The sequence below is a fragment of the Myxocyprinus asiaticus genome, chromosome 3 (genome assembly GCF_019703515.2).
Source record: "Myxocyprinus asiaticus isolate MX2 ecotype Aquarium Trade chromosome 3, UBuf_Myxa_2, whole genome shotgun sequence".
Classification (NCBI taxonomy): Eukaryota; Metazoa; Chordata; class Actinopteri; order Cypriniformes; family Catostomidae; genus Myxocyprinus; species Myxocyprinus asiaticus.
Window position 1 is genome coordinate 58100787 of NC_059346.1, and position 22810 is coordinate 58123596.

The following is a 22810-nucleotide window of genomic DNA, read 5'->3' on the forward strand; positions in this document are numbered from 1 at the left end:
ACAGTCTGACGGGACGGTTGGCAAAACTTCAGCATGATGACGACCCAAAGCACAAAGCAAAACGCTTCAGCGACAGAACTATTGAAGCAAGCACGCCTCATGACGCAGTTGTGTTGTAGTCAGATCTTATCCTATGAGAGTTTGTGTGACTAAATAGGTGGAGCGCGGTTATTATTTACAGTGCTCAAAATCGAAAGCACTTTTGTTAATCTGTACTGCTATATAGTGCTTATATGCTCATTGTTCTGGTTGCAAATAAATCATTCCAGAGCTACGACCAGAATAATTCCTGTCTCTTTATAGGGAATCTGCGTGGATTGTTTATTATTGTTATTATTATTATTATTATTATTATTATTGCTTAAGTTAAATTGATCACTGAATATTTATTATAATATGGACGTTTTTGAGCAAAATAATTCAGCAATAAACACCACCACTCCGACTGAAAACTGGACATATGTAAGTAGCTGAAAACTAACGCATCACTTATTGTGTTTACATGCCACGTGCACAGAAATATGCTGTTGGCGTGCTTTGGACTCAAGATATTTAGATTTTCTTTAAATAACAAATAATTCTAAGAATTTAAGACATTTGGAAGGGATGATTCTTGAATGAGAATTAAATGTTGTATTGTTTTTATTTTTATGTAAAATAATCCCTTCCTTATAATTTGCGTAGGCTAATATACAGTACATTTTTCCAGACACTTTATATCTGGGTCATGCGTGTCATGATAATATATATATATATATATATATATATATATATATATATATATATATATATATATATATATTTTTTTTTTTTTTTTTTTTTTTTTCTGATCTAGGTATACTCAGCAGTTCGATGGATTCAGATGATCATGGCTGTCCTAAGGTGACCACTATTTCAAAGTGATTTAGTTTTGTAGTTATATCAGACACTAACAATAAATGTTTATATATTGTGTACACATTTATATGTACAAATAATTTGTCTCCCTATTCCTTCAGCATCTTTGGTGCTGGCTCCATAATCATATATGCCATTTTTCAAAGACTTGTAAGAAAACCAGAGGTAAGCCTCCATCAGCAATGAATTATTAGTTATGTTAAACATGCAAACATGTAATTTTGACAATATCACTCAGAAAGTTTGTAGCCCATATACACTCAAAAAAAGGATATTGCTGCGTGTTCAATTGATGTAATTAAATGACACAACAACTTCATTTCATTGTGGTCTAACCATTTAAATTTTTGAAATGGAAGTTTTCTTAATCCATTTTTGTTTGGACAACATGAATACTTTTTGGGGTGTTGATGTAGCATTGATGAAACTGGGCAGGAGATTTCCATTTCCCAGCATGCTTTTTCATGTCTTGATAGGGAGAGTAAATATTAAATAATTTTTTTACGTGTTTTTGTGCAAGATTAATATAAACGGGGATAATTGTTAGTTTTTAATGTTGTGTTATGTTGAGATTTAGAAGAGTTTCGGTTATTTTGGTGGGAATTTTAGTGGTTACCATTATGGTGAATAGTGGAGGAGCTTGAGCTAACACTGAGGACAGGTAGATATCACACATGAAATTTATCACTTGCTTTTTTGAGCAATATCTGTGATATTCATAGCACAGTTACTAAACTACACCCTGTTGTGCTCCCAGCCAACATGTATTCAGCATGCAAACATTGACTTACACTAGTTAGTACTTAACCCTTTAAGCTCAGCTGTGCCCGCCATCTGTAAATAACTCATTGAGTCAAAACAATTTAAAAACAAAAATAAAATCTTAAAATCTATCCTGTAACGGACTGGCAGCCAGTGCAGAGAGGCCAATATTGGGGTAATATGATCTCGATTATGAGTACCGGTCAAGAGTCTAGCAGCAGTGTTCTGGACAATTTGCAGTCGTGACAAGGAGGACTGACTAACACCTACGTACAGTGAATTACAATAGTCCAGACATGATGAAACAAATGCATGCATCACCTTCTCAAAATCATGAAACAAAAGAAAAGACTTAACCGTAGCCAGTATTCTTAAGTGAAAAAAAAAAAAAACTTGATTTGACAACAGAATTAATCTGTTTGTCAAATCTAAGCAAACTATCAAAAAGTACCCCTAAGTTCCTCACCATCGGTTTACAATATGTAGCTAGAGGACCTAGATTAAAGTTAGAGGACCCCAAACACAACAATCTCTTAAATCCTTTAAGCAAGCTAAAAGAGGTTCTAATTAATTACCTTTCTTTTTCATTGGCAGATAAATTTGAGTATCATCTGCGTAACAATGATATATCAAGGATATTCCACGTTTGTTAAAAACTGACTCAATTGGAAGCATATATAATGAAAACAAAATTGGTCCCAAAATAGAGCCTTGCGGGATCCCACAATAAGAGGAGCTGTGGAAGATGAATATTCACTCAAAGTAACTGCAAAGCTTCTATTACTTAAATATGACTTGAACCAGTTAAGGACAGTTCCTTGGATCCCTACAGACTGATCAAGTCGGGCTATAAGTATATCATGGTTTATGGTATCAAATGCCGCATTAAGATCTAACAGCACCAAAATTGCAGAATCCCCTGAGTCCAAAGTTAAGAAAACATAATTAAGAACCTTTAAAAGTGAAGATTCTGTGCTATGATGTGCTCTGAACCCAGACTGAAATGGCTTTAATTGATCTACAATTTTTGCCAGACTGGGAAAAGAGACAGGTTCAAAGTGACCAAACATAGCAGGGCATACAAGAGGGTTTGATGGGACATAAGCAACAGGTAGAATTTGAGATCTAATATTAGCAACCTTAGTAAGCAAAATCGGAGAAAATTTTCGCATGTAGCTTCTAATACATCAGGGCCAACCATATTAGAAGAATTAATAACAGAATTGATGGTACTAAATAGGACAATAATATCTAGGTTTTATAACAACTAGGTTTATTCTGTTTGTGTTGAGATTACATAGTAATTTAAAGTTAAGAAAACTCATTTCAAATATGTAGAAACACTGTCCACAACTGAATCAAGTTCAGACAAAGAGCTATTTGTTTTGAGTGTATTAGTGATTATGTTTTATCATCAAACCCAGGGACATTCAGTTGATCATAAATGGTTGTTAGGAGCAGCACATCCTGCAAGAATGATGAATACCAGTTTATTTTCTCTGTTTCAGGTGCTGCCACTATTCTTGCTAAGTTTAACAGACCTACTGTTAGCTTTGAGTTGGATGTGTGGGGGTCTTCTCTTCACCCAGTCCTGTAACTCCTATGCCACCTGCTATAACCTACACATAGTGGAACAGGTACAAAAACAATATCATGCTGACATTAGGCCTAAAATTGGGAAAGGAGCAACATTTTCACTACGTGGTATTTGCACTTCCACAATTAAAGCCACACTGTAAAAAAATAATTGTTGAGCAAACTTAAAAAGTCAAGGCAACATGATGCAGTAAGATAATAAAGTTTAATATTTGTCCCCAGTAACATTGCTTTGTATAGTCAGTGTGAATTTGTTCACTAAATGCAAGAATTCTTGTGAGAAGTACTCGTTTCTTGTTCAGCCAACTATCAATTCACAATACGAAAACTTTCATTTTGTCACCATTTCAATTATTTTTACATGACGTTAACTGCAATATTTGCCTCTGAAGAGATATATGTCTTGCAAGGCAAGGCAGTAAGTACAATTGATTGACTTAAGCCCCGTTCACACCGCCAGCGGCTTTGTGGCTTGGTGTCGCTAGACTTTGCGATCTGTGTTGCTAGTGGGAATTCCTACTGTTTGTCGCTGTAACATTATTGGAGGACTGCATGTCTGGCCATAACTTTTGAAAATTTGATCACAGATGAGACCTAAATACTGGTAAAATTAAGATATTACAATTTAATAAGGAATCAGTTATCTTTTCTCTAAAAATGTACATTCTGCAGTGTAGAGTGTTTTATATAACGTGCAGCAGTGTTCAGTGCATTAAATCATTAACAAGACAATCAATCTATCATGAATAAATGAATCAAACTCACTTGGAATGCAGACCGTTTCTTACACACTTATCCACGCATCATTGTTTTATTATATCCATGCATGTGGTTAGAACTGTAAAAATCCCTCACGACACTGAAACTTCTCCTCCGTCTTGCCTGCACTCATCTCCAATCTGCCTGGAGACAGGTGACGTGAGCTCCGCTGACTTCACTCTCATTGGTAGTCGCTTGCGAATGTCGCTCGTCATTTTGTCAGCTTGTCTTGTTGCTCTCAACAGCGATCTCTGTCGCCAAACGGCCATTGCAGCTCACGTTGGTGGAAGTCGCTATGCTCTCACTGAAAATGAATGGGATCGTGTCGCTTTCTCGCGCGATGTCGCTGGCAGTGTGAATGGGGCTTTAGAACACAATAGACCTCAACCCTTAACACACAAACCTCAATAACGGTGACAATCAACAAACCTCGTAAAGTAAAAGATGAGCTCCTAACATCACCACCCAACAATTGACTAACAGTGGCAATAAAAAACAACAACAATAACAGCATAAATAAAGTCAATGAACAGCTAAAATTAAGCCTGTAACACTAACCGCATAATTTATTCATGTTGCAATGCATGCTGGAAATTTTTCATGATGATGTATGTTATCAAGTTGAAATGTTCTTTATAACCAGTTTTTACAAGAATAGGAAAAGTCTAGTAAGATGCGGCATTGTTAAGTATATATTTTGAGATATTAAAAGGGCCTTTGGGAAATCTCAGACCACAAACAGAATATGAGGATTTAACTGTACCTTCTAAAAATTCCACAACATTTTGAAAAAGGATGAGTCACATAAGAGGGCGGTCATGTTAACATTTTAACTGTGCGATGCTTTCCTGTTGTCTGCCAGTTCACTGCAGGCCCAAACATGTGTTCTTCGTTATCTAAACATGTTTGGGTCTCATTTAGCTGAGAAATAACATCGGGAAAGCACTAAGAAATCTACTAGTGCTCGAGCAGTTTCACTTCAAAAACGGAACTGTTCCCTGCTCAGCTATTATAACCAGTGTGTCCCGCATAGCACATAACAAACAAGGAACTGGGACGAGTCTGAAAAAGAAGTGGAGCGGCAAATCTGGTTCATATTGTTTGACCAGATATAATGAGTTCTGCCCCACTTTTGAAGTCTACATGTGCCTGTATAAAGGAGGGTTCCTTCTGTTGTTTGTTATTGGGGTACCACTGTTTGCCCTGCATGTTTTTGCTCCATTTGATAATTTTTATGTCATTTATCGAACTGAAAATGCAATTTGATTTCCTAACCCTATGCTGTATCTTAGGGACTTCAAAGTTAAGTGTATATTTTTGCAGTACGTAATAATTTGATTATTAAATTGAAGTTTATTAACGGAACATGGGACATTAGTAAAAATGCATTCGAAATTGGCAGTCACTGCTTAAACCTGGGTTTGGTAAAACCTTTCGAACTTCTATTCCTAGATCTCTCCAGCTTTGCTTCAGGCAGAGAAAACGCCTCTCTGGAAAGCCCAGCGTTTGCTCATTTGGCATACTTCCTGATGAGTCATATCTCACATGAAGGGCATGCTCAAGTTTACTATACATATAAACCTGTAGAGCTTATACATGTCTAATCAAAATGAGCTGCTCATATATTGAATCATGTTCTTTGAATTCCTTAAGCATTGTATCTCACTGTGGAAAGCAACTGTATTGTCAGATATATAAAACAAAGATAAAAATCCTTATTCATGTAATTGTAATCCTGCATTAAGCCTCCAAGCATAAAGCACTTTATATACACTCTTAAGAAAAATGGTTCTAAATAGTACCAAATAAGGGGTTCTTTGGCTTGTAACAATAGCAGAACCCTTGTTGGTGCTAAATAGAACCCTTTTTTTAAAGGTTCCATAAAGAACCTTCATTTGAAAGTGCTATATAGAACCTCAAAATTGCTACAAAGAACCTTTTTGATGCACTATATTTCTGCTCCTATAATACATTAGAGCCTCAATTATGGTTTTATATTAAGTATAAACACAAACAAACAAATACATAAAATAAAAGTAAGGCATGTGTCAATTAAGTACTTTTATTTTCTATTTAAATGAAAAATTGTGGAAAAAATTATGTTTTTACAGCAATTGTTAGCTGAATACTTTAATAAATAATTGTTATTAAATTATTGTGATTAAATCATTTCAAATGCATAAATCACTCATTAATAAAATATTATATATACATATTTACATTAATAAATACATCAACAAATACATAATGTGAAAGGCTGGGACAGAAACGTGAACATTCTTCGATCTTTTATAGAGAAAGCATTTTTCTTCCATACTGACAACCAGTCATTCAAGAAAGAGCAAAGTCCCATGGAAAAACAAAATAGATGCAATGATCTACATTTCACTAAAATATCTGCACAATCCTCTATGATGTCTTCACCATCCATCACTGTGTATTTTGGTGTAATTGAGTGGCAGCCCCCCTCTGCAGGTAAAGAGGGTCCAACAGTGTCGGTCTGAGTAGAAATACACAATTAGGTTCAGAGTCAGTCTTTCAGTATATGTGGACAATATATGTGAGCCCTTTACAATGTGAAAAAGAAAAAGTGAAATAAAGAGTGATAGGTTTTAATTTTATGTGTTTATTTATTTTGTGACTGGGCAAAATGTTTATGCATAAACCTAAGTAAATAATTGGAACATTCCAAAATTCTATATGGATCACAAATTCAGTCTTTATCACTCACGTATTTAGCGGAAAAGTGGCAATAAGTATCCTCACCGAATACAGCTGGAAGACGTAGTGTAGCTGCTTTTTAACTGTAAACCTATGACACAAAGAAATGGCATTGTATTATTACAGTGTATAAATGAATGGCAAAAATAGATATGAAATAGAAAGAGAGATAAAAAGGACTACTTAAAACTTACATAATCAGATATCTTTAATGCAGCCATATGCTGTTATTAGAGCAGACAATTCGTACCGCCGGTGGGATGGATACCTGAAAACACAATAAAAATCCAAAATTACCTTCTTTTTTCAGAACATAATGTCAGTATTTTAAACAAAATGACAGTTTTGAGTTGGTCACAGTTGCATGTTCTGGTAGAGATCTGTAAAATAAAAAAAGGACAATCTTATGGCAAGAAACCACCAGTTACAGAAAGTTTTACATTTATAAAGGTTCAAATTGAAAGCGCTTAATTTGCTCAGCTTGCTCAAAATTTTGCAAAAACCTACCCATGTGCTGTGCTGCCTTTATCAAGCAGTGATACAATTGTCTGTTGTCTGATAACAGACATAGTTTCATTCATTCTGTGATTATTATTTAGAGGTTATTAGCACTAAAGTTGGTCCATCAGTCTCATGCCCCACAGGGAGAGAAAATGTCATGAGCTCTTGGTTCTATCTTCATGAATCCTAATCAGGATTATTAAATATATTTGCAAAAAATAACTGGATGCTGTTTATTTTGGACATTGTGGCTACATTTCTAAATCTAAAGGTTAAGAAGCTCTGAGTAAAATTATGTATAATTATTGAATGCGTAGAGGATAATGTTGCAATGAGAAAAATTCTTTTGCGCGATTAGATACATTAATGCTTAAAATAGTAACAGCTTGGGGAAAGTTTCGCCATACAGTTTACTGTATATTCATCTTGAAATTTATGACGTGAATGAGCTTAGAAAATGTGATCTCCCCAGCATGAACAGTTACAGCCATAGCGGTTACAAAAGTGTCATTAATAATTTGGCCAACCTCTTACTCCCAAACTGCACATTTACGATAAAATGTAATCTTTAAATTTGCCATGGTTTCACTTTCAAAAACATCGAGTGAAGCGAAAGAAAAATAAGCAAATGCTCACTCCCATGTAACTGTACTAGTGGGATTTGTTATTCCTGATAACTTTCCTGCTAAAACTGCTAATGGTTCAAAGTGGCTTTGAAAGAATTTATTGGCAGTTATGTAGTATGGAGTGGTGTGATGGTGTAGTGGGCTAAAGCAAATAACTGGTAATCAGAAGGTTGCTGGTTCAATTCCCACAGCCATCACCATTGTGTCCTTGAGCAAGGCACTTAACTCCAGGTTGCTCCAGGGGGATTGTCCCTGTAATAAGTGCACTGTAAGCCGCTTTGGATAAAAGCGTCTGCCAAATGCATAAATGTAAATGTAAATGTAGTTATATTCAAAAAAGGACCGAAATAAAGAACCCCTAATGCCCAATGCAAAGAACCATTTCAGCACAAAAGGGTTCTTCAGGAATATATGGTTCTATATATAATTATTTGAAGAACCATCTTTTTTTAGAGTTTATAAAACAGTGTTTTTTGAGTGTGTTGTACTAACATTGTTAATGAATACAATGTTCATAGAGTGTTGATGGAATGGGTAGCAGCGGTCATATTTTAATGTATGCAAATGAGAAGGATATTTGAAAGCTTTGAGAGAAACTTTTCAGTGAATACCGACCTAAATTTCTATCTGTTCCTCACACAAAGCTATCGTATGGCTTGTAAAGGGCACAAATATAATAACCATTGGTTCTAAACGTAATGAAGGTATGGAATAACTTTTGGTCGTAAATGTAATAAAGACCTTAAATGTAATAACTATTGGTCCTATATGTAATAAAGTTCGTGAAAGTAATAACTATTTGTCTTAAATGTAATAAAGGCCCAAAATGTAATAACTATTGGTCCTAAATGTAATAAAGGCCCCAAAAAACTTTTGGTCCTAAATTTACTATAGTAATACCATGGTCAATTTTCGTATGGGTTTGTCTCCCAAGACTTTTGCAAAAGGAACTATACTGAAAAAAAGGCAATATAAAGCCAGACTGTTTAAGAAAGTCATAATCCATCTCACCCTAGACGAGGACGTGAACAATTGCTATTGACAGACCCGACTTCTTCAATAACCATATTTATGACCATATAATACATTTGTGCCCTCAACATAGCTTCAGAGAACTTGGAGTAATACAGTATATGTTTTTCAGAATTTCTGTGGTTCTTTTTTGGAGCTTGATAGCATGAGCATGAGTTAGCATGAGTTTTATGTATTTCTATGGATTCTATACATTTTTGCTATGCATTAGAATCAGGCAGTGAAACAAGTTAAATAGGCAATATACACCATGATCAAATATAACAACTATATATCCTCCTTTTTCAATCATTTGCAAAAGGCAAATCAGAAAGGAAAACCATTTTGGTTTTATAAGATGAAAGAAATAATCTTTTATCATAAAGAACTGACTCTACACTCCTGGAATGTCATTTAACGACTTTGAAACGCTTTGACATGAGTGCCAACAAAAGTGTCATAAGACAAACTAAGAATGAATGGGGGAGTCATAAGTAACAATGTTGAGACAACATGGTTAAACTTTTTCAAAGATCAGAATGTGAAAGTAAGCCAGAGGGCACACCTGGGCTAGGTGTCACATGGGGAAGTTGTCACAAGGGCTATTTCTCAGTAACCATAAGGTTTTGATTCGAAAGTCCAATTACTTAAATGTGTTTTCTTCAGGAGTGGTTTTGTATGTTGGTTTCAAAGACCAAGTTTGAACACCAGCACAAAAACAAGTTCGAAACCCTAAATTATCTAAAAATTAGAATAACTATTCCAATATACTCAACTACACTAACGGTCAAAAGTTTTGAAACACTTACTCATTAATTTTTTTTTTCACATTTTAGAATAATAGTAAAGTCATCAAAACTATGGAATAACATAAATGGAACTATGGAAATTATGTTGTGACTAAACAAAATCCAAAATAAATCAAAACTGTGTTATATTTTAGCATCTTCAAAGTAGTCACCCTTTGCCTAGAATTTGCAGAAATGTACTCTTGACATTTTCTCAACCAACTTCTTGAGGTATCACCCTGGGATGCTTTTTAAACAGTATTGAAGGAGTTCCCATCTATGTTGGGTACTTACTGGCTGCTTTTCTTTATTATTTGGTCCAAGTCATCAATTTCAAAAACTTTCTTTTTTTTAAATTAAATTTTAGATTTATAATGAAATAAATTAATATGTTGGCACAATTATATTTTTGTCTACAAAATTAATTTCAAACATTTAAGCATACGCCTTCAGATCAAAAGATTTTTAAGATCATGGGAAACATTTCGGTCAAGTGTCAAAACTTTTGACCGGTAGTGTATATACTGAAGGTAGACTGTAACCAAGAGGATGAACTGTGTTCTCAGGATAAGGTTATTTTTCATAAATGTCAGGTTTATCATGGGGCAGGTTGTCAAATTTTTATTGGGCTTAGTGGTCACATGTGTTCTACATTTAAATTTGTACAATTTATTAATTACAATATTTGTTGATCAAAATAATGGTTTGATATTATGTTTGCATGTTTTATGTTCATGTTTTATATTCTTGCTTTACTGTTTAGATTTACATTTACATTTATTCACTTGGCAGATGCTTTTATCCAAAGCGACTTACAAGAGAGGAAAACATAAGCGAATCATCTTAGGAGACAGTGGTATGAAAAGTGCTGTATTACAAAGTATCACTAGCATCATAATAGTATTCAAAACAGAATAAAGTGCAACAGAATGTTTTATTTTTTTTTTTAATGACTGGTTAAGTGCTCATGGAAAAGATGTGTTTTTAGTCATTTTTGAAGACAGAGAGTGAGTCAGCTTCGTGGATGGAGTTGGGAAGGTCGTTCCACCAACGTGGTATGATGAAGCTGAAAGTCCGGGAAAGTGTTTTGGTGCCTCTTTGTGTTGGTACAACAAGGCGACGTTCCTTAGCTGACCGCAGGCTTCTAGTGGGTGCGTAGTTCTGCATAAATGATTTGAGGTATGCTGGAGCAGACCCAGTAACTGTTCTGTATGCCAGCATCAGAGCCTTGAATTTGATACGTGCATCAACCGGTAGCCAGTGGAGAGAGACAAGGAATTGTGTAACATGTGCTCTCTTTGGTTCATTAAAGACCAGACATGCTGCTGCATTCTGGATCATTTGGAGGGGTCTAGTTGCACATGCAGGGAGGCCTGCAATGAGAGCGTTACAGTAGTCCAGTCTAGTTATGACAAGTGACTGGACAAGCAGTTGTGTGGCATGTTCAGATTTAGCTGAGAAGCCTATAATAGTCTGTTAGGTCTTTGGTTAGGTTACATTGTGACAGCTTACCGCATATAGTGTGACAACAGGGCAAAGGTCTGAGAAATATTCACAAAAATGTGTGAAAATTAACCCCGATCTCCCCTATATAAAATATAGTATCATTACAGAGTACACTTAAAAAATGTTAACCTAAAAATGTGCTTCATTTGATAACCTCTAATTTAACTGGTTTTTATTAAAATCAGAAACATTGCTAAACATCATTGAATCAACCTGAATACATAAGGTTACACCAACTAAACAAATTTTAGATTAGTGAATTAAATTATAATTTTAGGTTAGATCAGGAGGAAATAGCTCTTTAAAGGAATGTTCCGGCTTAAATACAAGTTAAGCTCAGTCGACAGCATTTATGGCATAATATTGATTACCACAAAAATTTAACCTGACTTGTCCCTCATTTTATAAAAAATAAATAAATCTGGGTTCCAGTGAGGCGCTTATAATGGCAGTGAATGGGGTCAATCTGTAAACGTTAAAATACTCACTATTTTAAAAGTATAGCCACAAGACATATACAGTATGTGTGTTATATGTAGTGCATAAACACAATTTTAGTGTAATAAAATCGCTTACAAATCTTTTCTGTGTAAAGTTTTAGCCAATTTTACAACTTCATTGCCATGATGATGTAATGTCAACAAACCCTAAAACCCTAAAATGACTGTAAAAAACAACTTTACAGCTCAAATAATACATGAGGTTTAAAAGAAGTGCACTACAAAATTGTAAGTGCTTTTATAAAATTAAAAGCTTCACATTTCTGCCTTTAAATCATCCAAAAATTGGCCCCATTCACTGGACACATTCCATTATAAGTGCTTTACTGTAACCTTTTTTTTTTTAAAGGGATGGATGAGTCAAAATAATTTTTGTGGTAATCAACATTATGCCTCAAATGCTGTCGATTGAGCTTACCTTGTATTGAACACGGAATATTCCTTTAAGGTAACAGTTACAGGTTACCACTTTTTACAGTGTAACTTTGACTTCTAATTTTGACTTAAGTCCTAAGTTCCTAACTAAGTTTTTCTCTTTTATTCTCTTTTTAACACCCTACAGATGCTGTATATGGCATCTTTCTTTTACACACTGCACTATGTTTGGGTGCTGTACACTGGACTGAGCAGGAAGTATTACAGGATACTGAATGGTTTCCCAGCTGAGGTAATAAATGTATCTTTCTAAACAAGCTAATAACTATGGAAACCCTGAGAGGACAGGGCGGGAATTTTCTTTTTTCAGAAATATTTTTGCGAGCCCTTGCAATAAGTTTTGCGTTCCCTCGCAATAGTTTTGTGTTCCCTCGCAATAGTTTTGCTTTTCCTCGCAATAAGTTTTACATGCCCTCGCAATAGTTTTGCGTGCCCTCGCAATTATTTTGCGTTCCCTCACAATAAGTTTTGCGTGCCCTCACAATAGTTTTGCATTCCCTTGCAATAAATTTTGCATGCCTTCGCAATAGTTTTGCTTTTCCTCGCAATATGTTTTGCATTCCCTCGTAATAAGTTTTGCATGCCCTCACAATAGTTTTGTGTTCCCTCACAATAGGTTTTGCATGCCTCCCTCACAATAAGTTTTGCGTGCCCTCGCAATAGTTTTGTATTCCTTCGCAATAAGTTTTGCGTGTCCTCACTATAATTTTGCATTCCCTCGCAATAAGTTTTGAGTGCCCTCGCAATAGTTTTGCATTCCCTCGCAATAAGTTTTGCGTGCCTTCACATTAGTTTTGTGTTCTCTCGCAATAAGTTTTGCGTGCCCTCGCAATAGTTTTACATTCCCTCGTGATAAGTTTTTTATGCCCGCGCATTAGTTTTGCGTTCTCTTGCAATACGTTTTGCGTGCCCTCACAGTAAGCTTTGCGTGCCCTCGCAATAGTTTTTTGTTCCCTCGCAGTAAGTTTTACATGCCCTCTCAATAGTTTTGCATTCCCTTGCGATAAGTTTTGCATGCCCTCGCATTAGTTTTGCGTTCTTTTGCAAAATGTTTTGCATGCCCTCGCAGTAAGCTTTGTGTGCCCTCGCAATAAGTTTTGCTTTCCCTCTGTGTAAGTTTTGCGTGCCCTCACAAAAGTTTTGCGTTCCCTCACAATAAGTTTTGCATTCCCTCGCAATAAATTTTGCATGCCCTTGTAATAGTTTTGCGTTCCCTCGCAATAAGTTTTACATTCCCTCACAATAAGTTTTGAGTGCCCTCGCAATAAGTACGGAACACTGTCCTCTAAATGGCTCCTTAGTAAACAGCAATAGTTCACAATATTGTCTATTTACAGTGCATCCGGAAAGTATTCACAGCACTTCACTTTTTCCACATTTTGTTATGTTACAGCCTTATTCCAAAATGGATTAAATTCATTATTTTCCTCAAAATTCTACAAACAATACCCCATAATGACAATGTAAAAGAAGTTTGTTTGAAATCTTTGCAAATTTATTAAAAATAAAAAACGAAACAAATCACATGTACATAAGTATTCACAGCCTTTGCCATGACACTCAAAATTGAGCTCAGGTGCATCCTGTTTCCACTGATCATCCTTGAGATGTTTCTACAACTTGATTGGAGTCCACCTGTGGTAAATTCAGTTGATTGGACATGATTTGGAAAGGCGCACACCTGTTTATATAAGGTCCCACAGTTAACAGTGCATGTCAGAGCACAAACCAAGCCATGAAGTCCAAGGAATTGTCTGTAGACCTCTGAGACAGGATTGTATCGAGGCACAGATCTGGGGAAGGGTACAGAAACATTTCTGCAGCATTGAAGGTCCCAATGAGCACAGTGGCCTCCATCATCTGTAAATGGAAGAAGTTTGGAACCACCAGGACTCTTCCTAGAGCTGGCCGCCTGGCCAAACTGAGCGATCGGGGGAGAAGGGCCTTAGTCAGGGAGGTGACCAAGAACCCGATGGTCACTCTGACAGAGCTCCAGCATTTCTCTGTGGAGAGAGGAGAACCTCCCAGAAGAACAACCATCTCTGCAGCACTCCACCAATCAGGCCTGTATGGTAGAGTGGCCAGACGGAAGCAACTCCTCAGTAAAAGGCAAATGACAGCCCGCCTGGAGTTTGCCAAAAGGCACCTGAAGGACTCTCAGACCATGAGAAACAAAGATTGAACTCTTTGGAATGAAAGGCAAGCGTCATGTCTGGAGGAAACCAGGCACCGCTCATCACCTGGCCAATACCATCTCTACAGTGAAGCATGGTGGTACCAGCATCATGCTGTGGGGATGTTTTTCAGCGGCAGGAACTGGGAGACTAGTCAGGATCGAGGGAAAGATGAATGCAGCAATGTACAGAGACTTCCTTGATGAAAACCTGCTCCAGAGCGCTCTGGACCTCAGACTGGGGTGAAGGTTCATCTTCCAACAGGACAACGACCCTAAGCACACAGCCAAGATAACAAAGGAGTGGCTCTGGGACAACTCTGTGAATGTCCTTGAGTGGCCCAGCCAGAGCCCAGACTTGAACCCGATTGAACATCTCTGGAGAGATCTGAAAATGGCTGTGCACCGACGCTCCCCATCCAACCTGATGGAGCTTGAGAGGTCCTGCAAAGAAGAATGGGAGAAACTGCCCAAAAATAGGTGTGCCAAGCTTGTAGCATCATACTCAAAAAGACTTGAGGCTGTAAGTGGTGCCAAAGGTGCTTCAACAAAGTATTGAGCAAAGGCTGTGAATACTTATGTACATGTGATTTTTTTCGTTTTTTATTTTTAATAAATTTGCAAAGATTTCAAACAAACTTCTTTCACGTTGTCATTATGGGGTATTGTTTGTAGAATTTTGAGGAAAATAATGAATTTAATCCATTTTGGAATAAGGCTGTAACATAAAAAAATGTGGAAAAAGTGAAGCGCTTTGAATACTTTCCGGATGCACTGTAATGTCAATACTGGCAATACTAATTACTAATACTAATACTGGCAGCCTGTTAATTTCAGCATCCTGCACAAGCAAGAAACTGCAGATGTTTGGTGCCAGTAGTGTCATGGTAAGTACATCATCACTGAAATAAAACAATTTGAAAATCATTACTAGCTAGTTTTTAGAACAAATTGTAAGTTTTTTATTTATTTATTTTATGTTTTATAAGTTTTTATCTAAAATAAAATGAGAATTTACTCTCATCCTCTGCTTTTCCCTTATAAACCCCCTTTTGCATAAAGTGTAGGCACACGTGCTTCCTTTAATTGTATAGAACGTGAGAAAAGGACTATATTCTAATTTCCATACTTCTACTGCACTCTGAAATTACACTGAAAGTGTACTTTGCTCAACCTGTTCTCATAAATAATTTTTGCGTAGCTTTTTGTACTTATCGCAGCAGTTTCCTGGTGAAATTAACACTACAGGCACTACAACAATGACTTTTTGTCACTTTAATGCAAATCATAAGGAAAACAGCAGATTATCAGTTTACAGATTAACACTTTTCACTCAGCTCTTCACACAATGTTATTTTATGACATTAAAACACTTTTAATATAGCGCATGACTTGTAGATACATTTTTAACAGTTGCATTACATAACCAACTAAATTTACAAGCTTGTTTGTGCATGATCAAATTGTGCAGTAGCTCAACTGATGCAAAGGAATGGGTATGAGTCCTGAAGAGCACACAAGAGTGAACACGTGAGCTGAAAGTGTCGTAGAAACACGACAAAATGATGAGGTTGCTTCAGCAATTGCATTTTTCATCTCACATTCCCTTTTTATGACACTATTGGTTAGGTTAAGGGTTAAGGTTTAAGGTAGGGAGGTTGGTTTTGTTGATTTAAAGGTGCACTCAGTAATTTTTTCCTCATTGAAAAAAGCTTTAATCCTTAATAAATTAATTGTTATTTTGAAACATATGTATAGTATAAAATCATGGCAACTCACATGAGATGAAGACTGAAATCTTATGAATACTGTTTTATTCTACATGGAGACGGTCCTCTCATGGGGGCTGCCATGTTAGAATCACATGACCAGTCAAATACTACTCGCTAAATCTCAGTAACCGTCCTGTTATTTGACACTTTCACTCCCTGATTAAAATAATCATGGCTGACTGTGAATACTAAATTTCTACAATGGCATCTGCAACTGAAAACTATTGATTCTGAATGATGCTGCATCCAAGCCGCTTGGTGTCAGTGTAAGTCCAAGATGACAAAAACAAAAACGTTACAGAGTGCACCTTTAAAACACAATAGATCATTAATCTTAAAAAACTCATCTGTTTGGGAGAACATTTAACTTGCTTTTTGCGCATTTCACCTCAGAGCTGCCACAAGACATGTAACGAACCGTAATGTCATTTTGCAAAAATGTTGCCACATTGTGTAATCTTCATGAGACCTGATTGGATTTGCTGGTGTAGAAAAATACATACTTTTGAATGTGAAGTTAGACATTATGCCAGTTTGCAACAAAATACCATGGCATAAAATTGTGCCATCACACCCCTTTGTCATTTAGCTACTGTTTGTGTTTGCATGTAAATGCTGACATCTACAGTAGCTGAATGTATTACTTTAAATTGACTATTACATTTAAAAATTGCTGTAATAGCTTTTGCTTTGCATTCATTGGCAATTTATTAAAAAAAAAAAAAAAAAAAAAAAAAAAAGGAACCATCACAAGCACCTTTGGCATACTGTTAGTAACACACCATGGTGACCTACAAATTCTAATCTGGCATACTATGGGATGTGGCCAAGAATTGGCCGATGTTAGCATTAGCAAGAATGTATGGCTTTTTGGTCCTCTGATTCTGTGTCCTGATCTCTCCATTCAGTCTTTTACCTCTAGTGCTGACAGCGCCCGTCTTTGTGGCAGGAAATGTGTTTCAGTGTTATACAAACTTCACCCAGCCCTACAGGTGAGTCTGTATTTTCACATTGACACTAAGCAAATAAATAACTTTATTACACTCAGGAATACTTGATTCTGATTAGTCAGTCGTGGCATTCAGCTATGAAATATTTCTGAATAATGATTAGTTGCCTGGGACAATGGTCAGTTTAAAGGTTCACTCAATATTTGTATTTTTTTCATTTCAAAAGTTTTACTTCTAAAGAAATTAACAGTAATTTTATATGTAAAAAAATCATGACCACTCATGTGAGATGAAGACTCCAGTCATATCAGTAACCTTATAAAAACTCTTTTTATTCTAAACGGAGAGGGTCCGCACATGGGGGCTGCCATGTTAGAATCACATGACTAGCTGAATACTTATCGTTAAATCTCAGTAACCGCCCTGTTTTTGGACACATTCATGGATTCAATTAATCCGGGTTTACTGTGCATAGTGAATTTCTACAATGGCATTGGTAACTGGAAACTACAAACTGTGACTGTGTTTGAATGATGCAGCATTCAGGCCACTAGGTGTCAGTGTAAGCCAATGTAAGCTACATCAACATACTTCAGAAAATTACTGAGTGTACTTTTTTGATTATAAAAAAATATTTGACTGCATAATGCCACAACTGACCAATCAGAATCAAGTATCCTAGAGAGACATGTAATAATATGTTGTTAAAACAATCTCTTTTGACAGATGTTTGCTGATGCATACGGGTGCTGTGTATCTCACTTCATCTACAATAACAGAGGTCACAGCATGTAGCATCATCCAAATCTACTGTATGGCCATCTTCCTTACCACCTTCTTTTTCACCTTCATCGGCATCACGGTTAGCTGCCTTTAACATTTATCATGTCTCATTAAGCTGAGGAATGTATGACTTTAATAATAAATGTGTTATTGATTAACTAATTTAATGAAACTACCTGTGCTGAGATTTAAACACATAATCATTTTATAAATGTTATCAATTCCAATTATCTTTATTTAACTAGAAGCATGACTGAATGCCAAAAAATTTAAAAGATGAAACGTTGAATGCAAAGTATTTTAAGATATATGAATATACAGTTCTTCCATTTTGTGTGGCACATTGATTGTCTCATCGTATTTCACCTTTTCTTTTCAGACTCTTATGTGTAAAGCTCGGTCCCTTTACAAGCGTGTTGTCACGTCTCAGGGTTTTTTTGGTGACCATCATTGGGAAACCTTGCGTATCCTGGAACGACGTATGCTGCTCTATCCCTCAGCCTTCTTCTTCTGCTGGAGTCCAGGTAAGCACACATTATTTGCCTAGTGCAGAAAATGTTCAAATGATAACCTATGAGATTAATAGTGCTAATTAAATATATTTAATGCTGTTTCACACATGTCCCCAATATTACATGTTAAAGACTGGTCGGAATACAAGCACCAGCACAGGTGCCTGATTTCTACACACACACGCACACAAAAGCAACAATACTTTTACGTTTTTTTTCAGTAAATGATGAAGAAAGGCCTTCTTAACAGCAATTATTTTCATAAATCAAAATCAGATGGAACTGAGTTAAGCAAAAGTTAAGGTGCAATCAGTAACGTTTGTCTTTGTGTCATCTTGGACTTACACTGACACCTAGCGGCTTGGATGCTGCATTATTTAAAATCAATAGTTTTCAGTTACAGATGACATTGTAGAAATTTAGTATTCACAGTCAGCCATGATTACTTTAATCAATGAGTGAAAGTGTCAAATAACAGGACGGTTACTGAGATTAAGCGAGTTGTATTCGGCTGGTCATGTGATTCTAACATGGCAGCCCCCATGTGTGGACCCTCTCCATGTAGAATAAACAGCTTTTATAAGGTTACTGATATGACTGGAGTCTTAATTTGTGTTATTACTACATATATTGCAAAATTAAAATTCATGTCTTTAGGAGTTAAACTTTATTAATGAGGAAAAAAAGCAAAGAGTGCTGCTTTAAGCAATTTACAGTCTCTGTAAGGCAGAATTTAATGACGTAGTGACTATTTGCACTAGGAATAAATTATACCTGTCACACTGCGTGGCTATTTGCACTCCAATAGTCTGGTGGAAACACAGAAATTGAAGACAATTTGTACCCCTAGTGTTGCTGCAGTGGCTAGGGTGTAACAACTGTGTGGGTGTGTTTTTTTCGTGTGGATAACCCGGGTTCGATTCCACCTTTTAGCCACTTTTTCCCATCCTGTTTCCTGTCTCCAATGTTAATATTTTCTTTAATACTACTTATAATTAATAAATAAAAGTTCATTTAAATGTTAATTTCCTCACAGTGATTTGGTCACGGTGAAGGTAGGGGAGCTGAAAGGTTTGATCTGGGTAAAATTAACCGTGGTGATACTACAGTAATACGGTCTTAATATAGTAACCATGTTTAATTTTATCTGTACTATGATTTTCTACAAAATACGTGATACTGTGTTTACTGTAGTAAAACCATTGTTAATTTTTGTAAGGGAAGGTTAGGGTTAGGGTTAGGTTTAGGGGTAGGGGATGGTGTAGGGTGTCTGTGGAACTCTAAATAAACACAATAAACACATTGCAGTGATGCCCCTGTACTGAATTCTAGTATTTAATTTGGTTATTAATTAAGTGCAAATAGTGTTAGATCTCCTCTCGCTTGTCGTGGGTTCTAAATGCAGTCCTTATCATTTATGTTCCATGACACCCCCAATATGCTGGATCCATAACCATGACCAAAATTCTCAATATTTTAATCTACTGACAAATTCATACTGTAAACATATTTACAGCGTAAAAAATAAATCCTAAAAACAAGTATTGTTGCCACACTTTTCATTCTGTTTTTTATGATTTTTTGTTTACTAGCAATTTTGCTGGCCACCATGATTCTGGTGAAGCCTGACATCATAGAAGGAAGGTTAGGAGTCATCCTCTACATCTTGCAGGTTAGCGGAAATACATAAAAACGTGCTATTAATTGTTATGTGCAAACAGACCTGTCCAACAAAATAGTTGCTTTTATCCTACTTGCAAATGGACATATTTGTTGTTCTCTGTCTCTATAGGCTTTTACCTCTGCATCTCAAGGTCTGTTGAACTGCCTGGTATACGGATGGACACAACAACACTTTCGTTCTCTCAGCAGCAGTACCTTCCGTGATGTTAACACGCAGACTCCACTTTTACGCTCGCAGAAAAAAAACTATGCTGCTTTGCGTTCTGGTGGCTCACTCACTAATGTTGTCTGACAGAAAGACACTTCAAGATAAATCTCAAGCATACAGCGCTATGCCATAAAAACAAAATGTGTTGCAATTACACTGTCAACCAATTTTTTTCATAAATCAAAATCGTTAAGCAAAAGTTAAAGGTGCACTCAGTAACTTTTGTCTTTGTGTCATCTTGGACTTACACTGACACCTAGCGGCTTGGATGCAGCATTATTTAAAATCAATAGTTTTCAGTTATAGATGTCACTGTAGAAATTCACTATTCACAGCCAGCCAGGATTAATTAAATCCCTGAGTGAAACTGTCCAATAACAGGACGGTTACTGAGATTTAGCGAGTAGTATTCGGCTGGTCATGTGATTCTAACATGGCAGCCCCCATGAGGGGACCCTCTCCATGTAGAATAAAACAGCGTTTATAAGGTTACTGATGTGACTGAATTCTTCAACTCATGTGAGTGGTCATGATTTTAGATACTGGCTTCAAAATTACAGTTCATTTCTTTAGAAGTAAAACTTTTGTGCACCTTTAATATCTTTCATGATGGAATGACTGACAATCCCTTGAGGCATTACGCATGATGTAATTGAATTAAAAACAATGGAAAATATAAAACTATTGATTTAAAGTTGTTGATTATAAATATAGAAACAATATATTTCAAGTTTATTGCAAAATAATCAGATAAATATATGCAGTGAGTAGTTTGCATCATTCACAGTGTGTCAAGGAAGTGGGCGTTCACTACAGCGCTCTTTTGGCACGCTTTGTTGGCCTCTCTGATTTGTGTATCTTATCAGCAGGATCATGAGTAGTCTGTAAAGGTTTAAAAGTTAAAATTTTTTAATGTAATGAATGTGATTATTACTTCGGGAACCAGAGCTGTGTGTGAAGCCAAATGCTCCAAAATAGGGATGAAACTGCGTTACTTAACTGAACCACAGTGATCAGTGCGACAATAATGGTGCAAACATACTAGACAGTGGTGGGCAAATCCATGTACTTTCACAGTCCACTGATAACATGACGCAAGGGTGTAAATACAGTCATGGACAGGGCAAAAATCAGAGATGTGTCAAAATCTGTGTGGTCCTTCAAGTACACTAAACCAAACCCTGCTTAAAATAAATCTTAAACCAACCTAAGCTGGTTTGCTGGTCTTAGCTGATGTCTCAGCTTGGTCAGGCTGGTCTGTTGGCTGGTTTTTGAGGGGTGTTAGGCACTTTTTAGCTAGACCAGCTGGGAGACCAGTTAGACCAGCTTAAAAGGCCAGCAGTCAGCAAGGTATGGTTTTTATACCACTGCTGGAATGATGTGTGCTTCTGTCAAAACAACACCATGTGGTAGATAATAAGGGTGCTTGTACACTAGCATAAAGAGTCTTGGATTTGTTAAAGATTTTAGATGCAGCACCTGGTGTTAGCTGAGCCAAAAGCAAATAGAGGAATCCACCTCAAGAAAATGTTTCATCATCCCACTTCATGATATGTGAATATTTGCTATAGTAACCTTTTGCAATGACACGGTCAAGACTGACAACTACTGAAATGTGAAAAAAGGAAAGACCAAAGGGGGGAGTACAGCCAGAGGGAAACAGCTCTGAAACAGGATTTGAGAGCACAATACTGTTACTTTCCATCCATTTTTTTTTTGTTTCTTTTTTTTTTTTTTTTTGAGTTGGAGAATCTTACATTCTTCTCCATTACAGAATGACTTAACGGCATCTTATGTTTCTTTTGAACTAAAGAAATATGAGTTTCTGAATGCATTTGTTTAAAGTTTACATGTGTACATTTCGGTATTCTTGATACCTGTTTTTCAAAATACAAATAATTTTAATTAAACTGAATTATGTGTCGAAGTAGGCCTACTGTGAGGGTTGATTTCTGTCTTTTGAATACTTATTATTAAATATTGAGCTTTTCTGCCACATTCTTTTTGCCAATCAATCAGCCATGTGGACAATGAATGATTGTGAGTTGCAGTGTGACTCTGCAGTACAAACATTTGTGTCGTATTCTTGACATTGTAAACACAAAGTGTGTACTGTAATTGGTCACTTTCTCTTTAATATTGTGACATGCAGGAAGAATATGTGTCAAAGTCAGTCGCACCAAATACTTTGGAAGTAAATACTGCCCTCTGCTGCAAGTACTGTTACTTGAAATAGAGAGATAGATAGATAGATAGATAGATGTCCATCCATCCATCCATCCATACAATGAAGGTAAATGGTGACTGAGGCTGTCAGTCCCTAACATTCTGCCTAACATCTTGTGTGTGTGTGTGTGTGTGTGTGTGTGTGTGTGTGTGTGTGTGTGTGTGTGTGTGTGTGTTTTCCACAAAAGAAAAAAATAATGAGTTTGAAACAACATGAGGGTCAGTTAATAAAGTCAGAATTTTCATTTTTGACCCGTTAATTATTAGTAAAACATTAAGTTTATTTCTGACACTTTTTTTTCCCTGGCAAATCAAAGTTTTGCTGTCATTGTGCAAGTTAATTTTAGCCCCCTGAGACCCCTGTGTGACCGCTGTGTGCATTTTCCATTTCCCGTTTTGAT

The 22810-nt window shown here is 36.3% G+C and overlaps 1 protein-coding gene across 1 annotated transcript; it reads left to right on the forward strand.

The window, feature by feature from the left end:
• The first annotated feature begins 58 nt into the window (after positions 1-58).
• On the forward strand, positions 59-22579 carry LOC127431156 (transmembrane protein 116-like). The gene is made up of 11 exons (XM_051681443.1): positions 59-462; positions 836-882; positions 999-1062; positions 3168-3296; positions 12230-12334; positions 15113-15162; positions 16956-17039; positions 17724-17859; positions 18160-18304; positions 19885-19964; positions 20085-22579. Exons 1-11 carry the CDS (start codon positions 397-399, stop codon positions 20265-20267), a joined length of 1089 nt encoding a protein of 362 aa, XP_051537403.1. The 5' UTR covers positions 59-396; the 3' UTR covers positions 20268-22579.
• Positions 22580-22810: the final 231 nt, after the last annotated feature.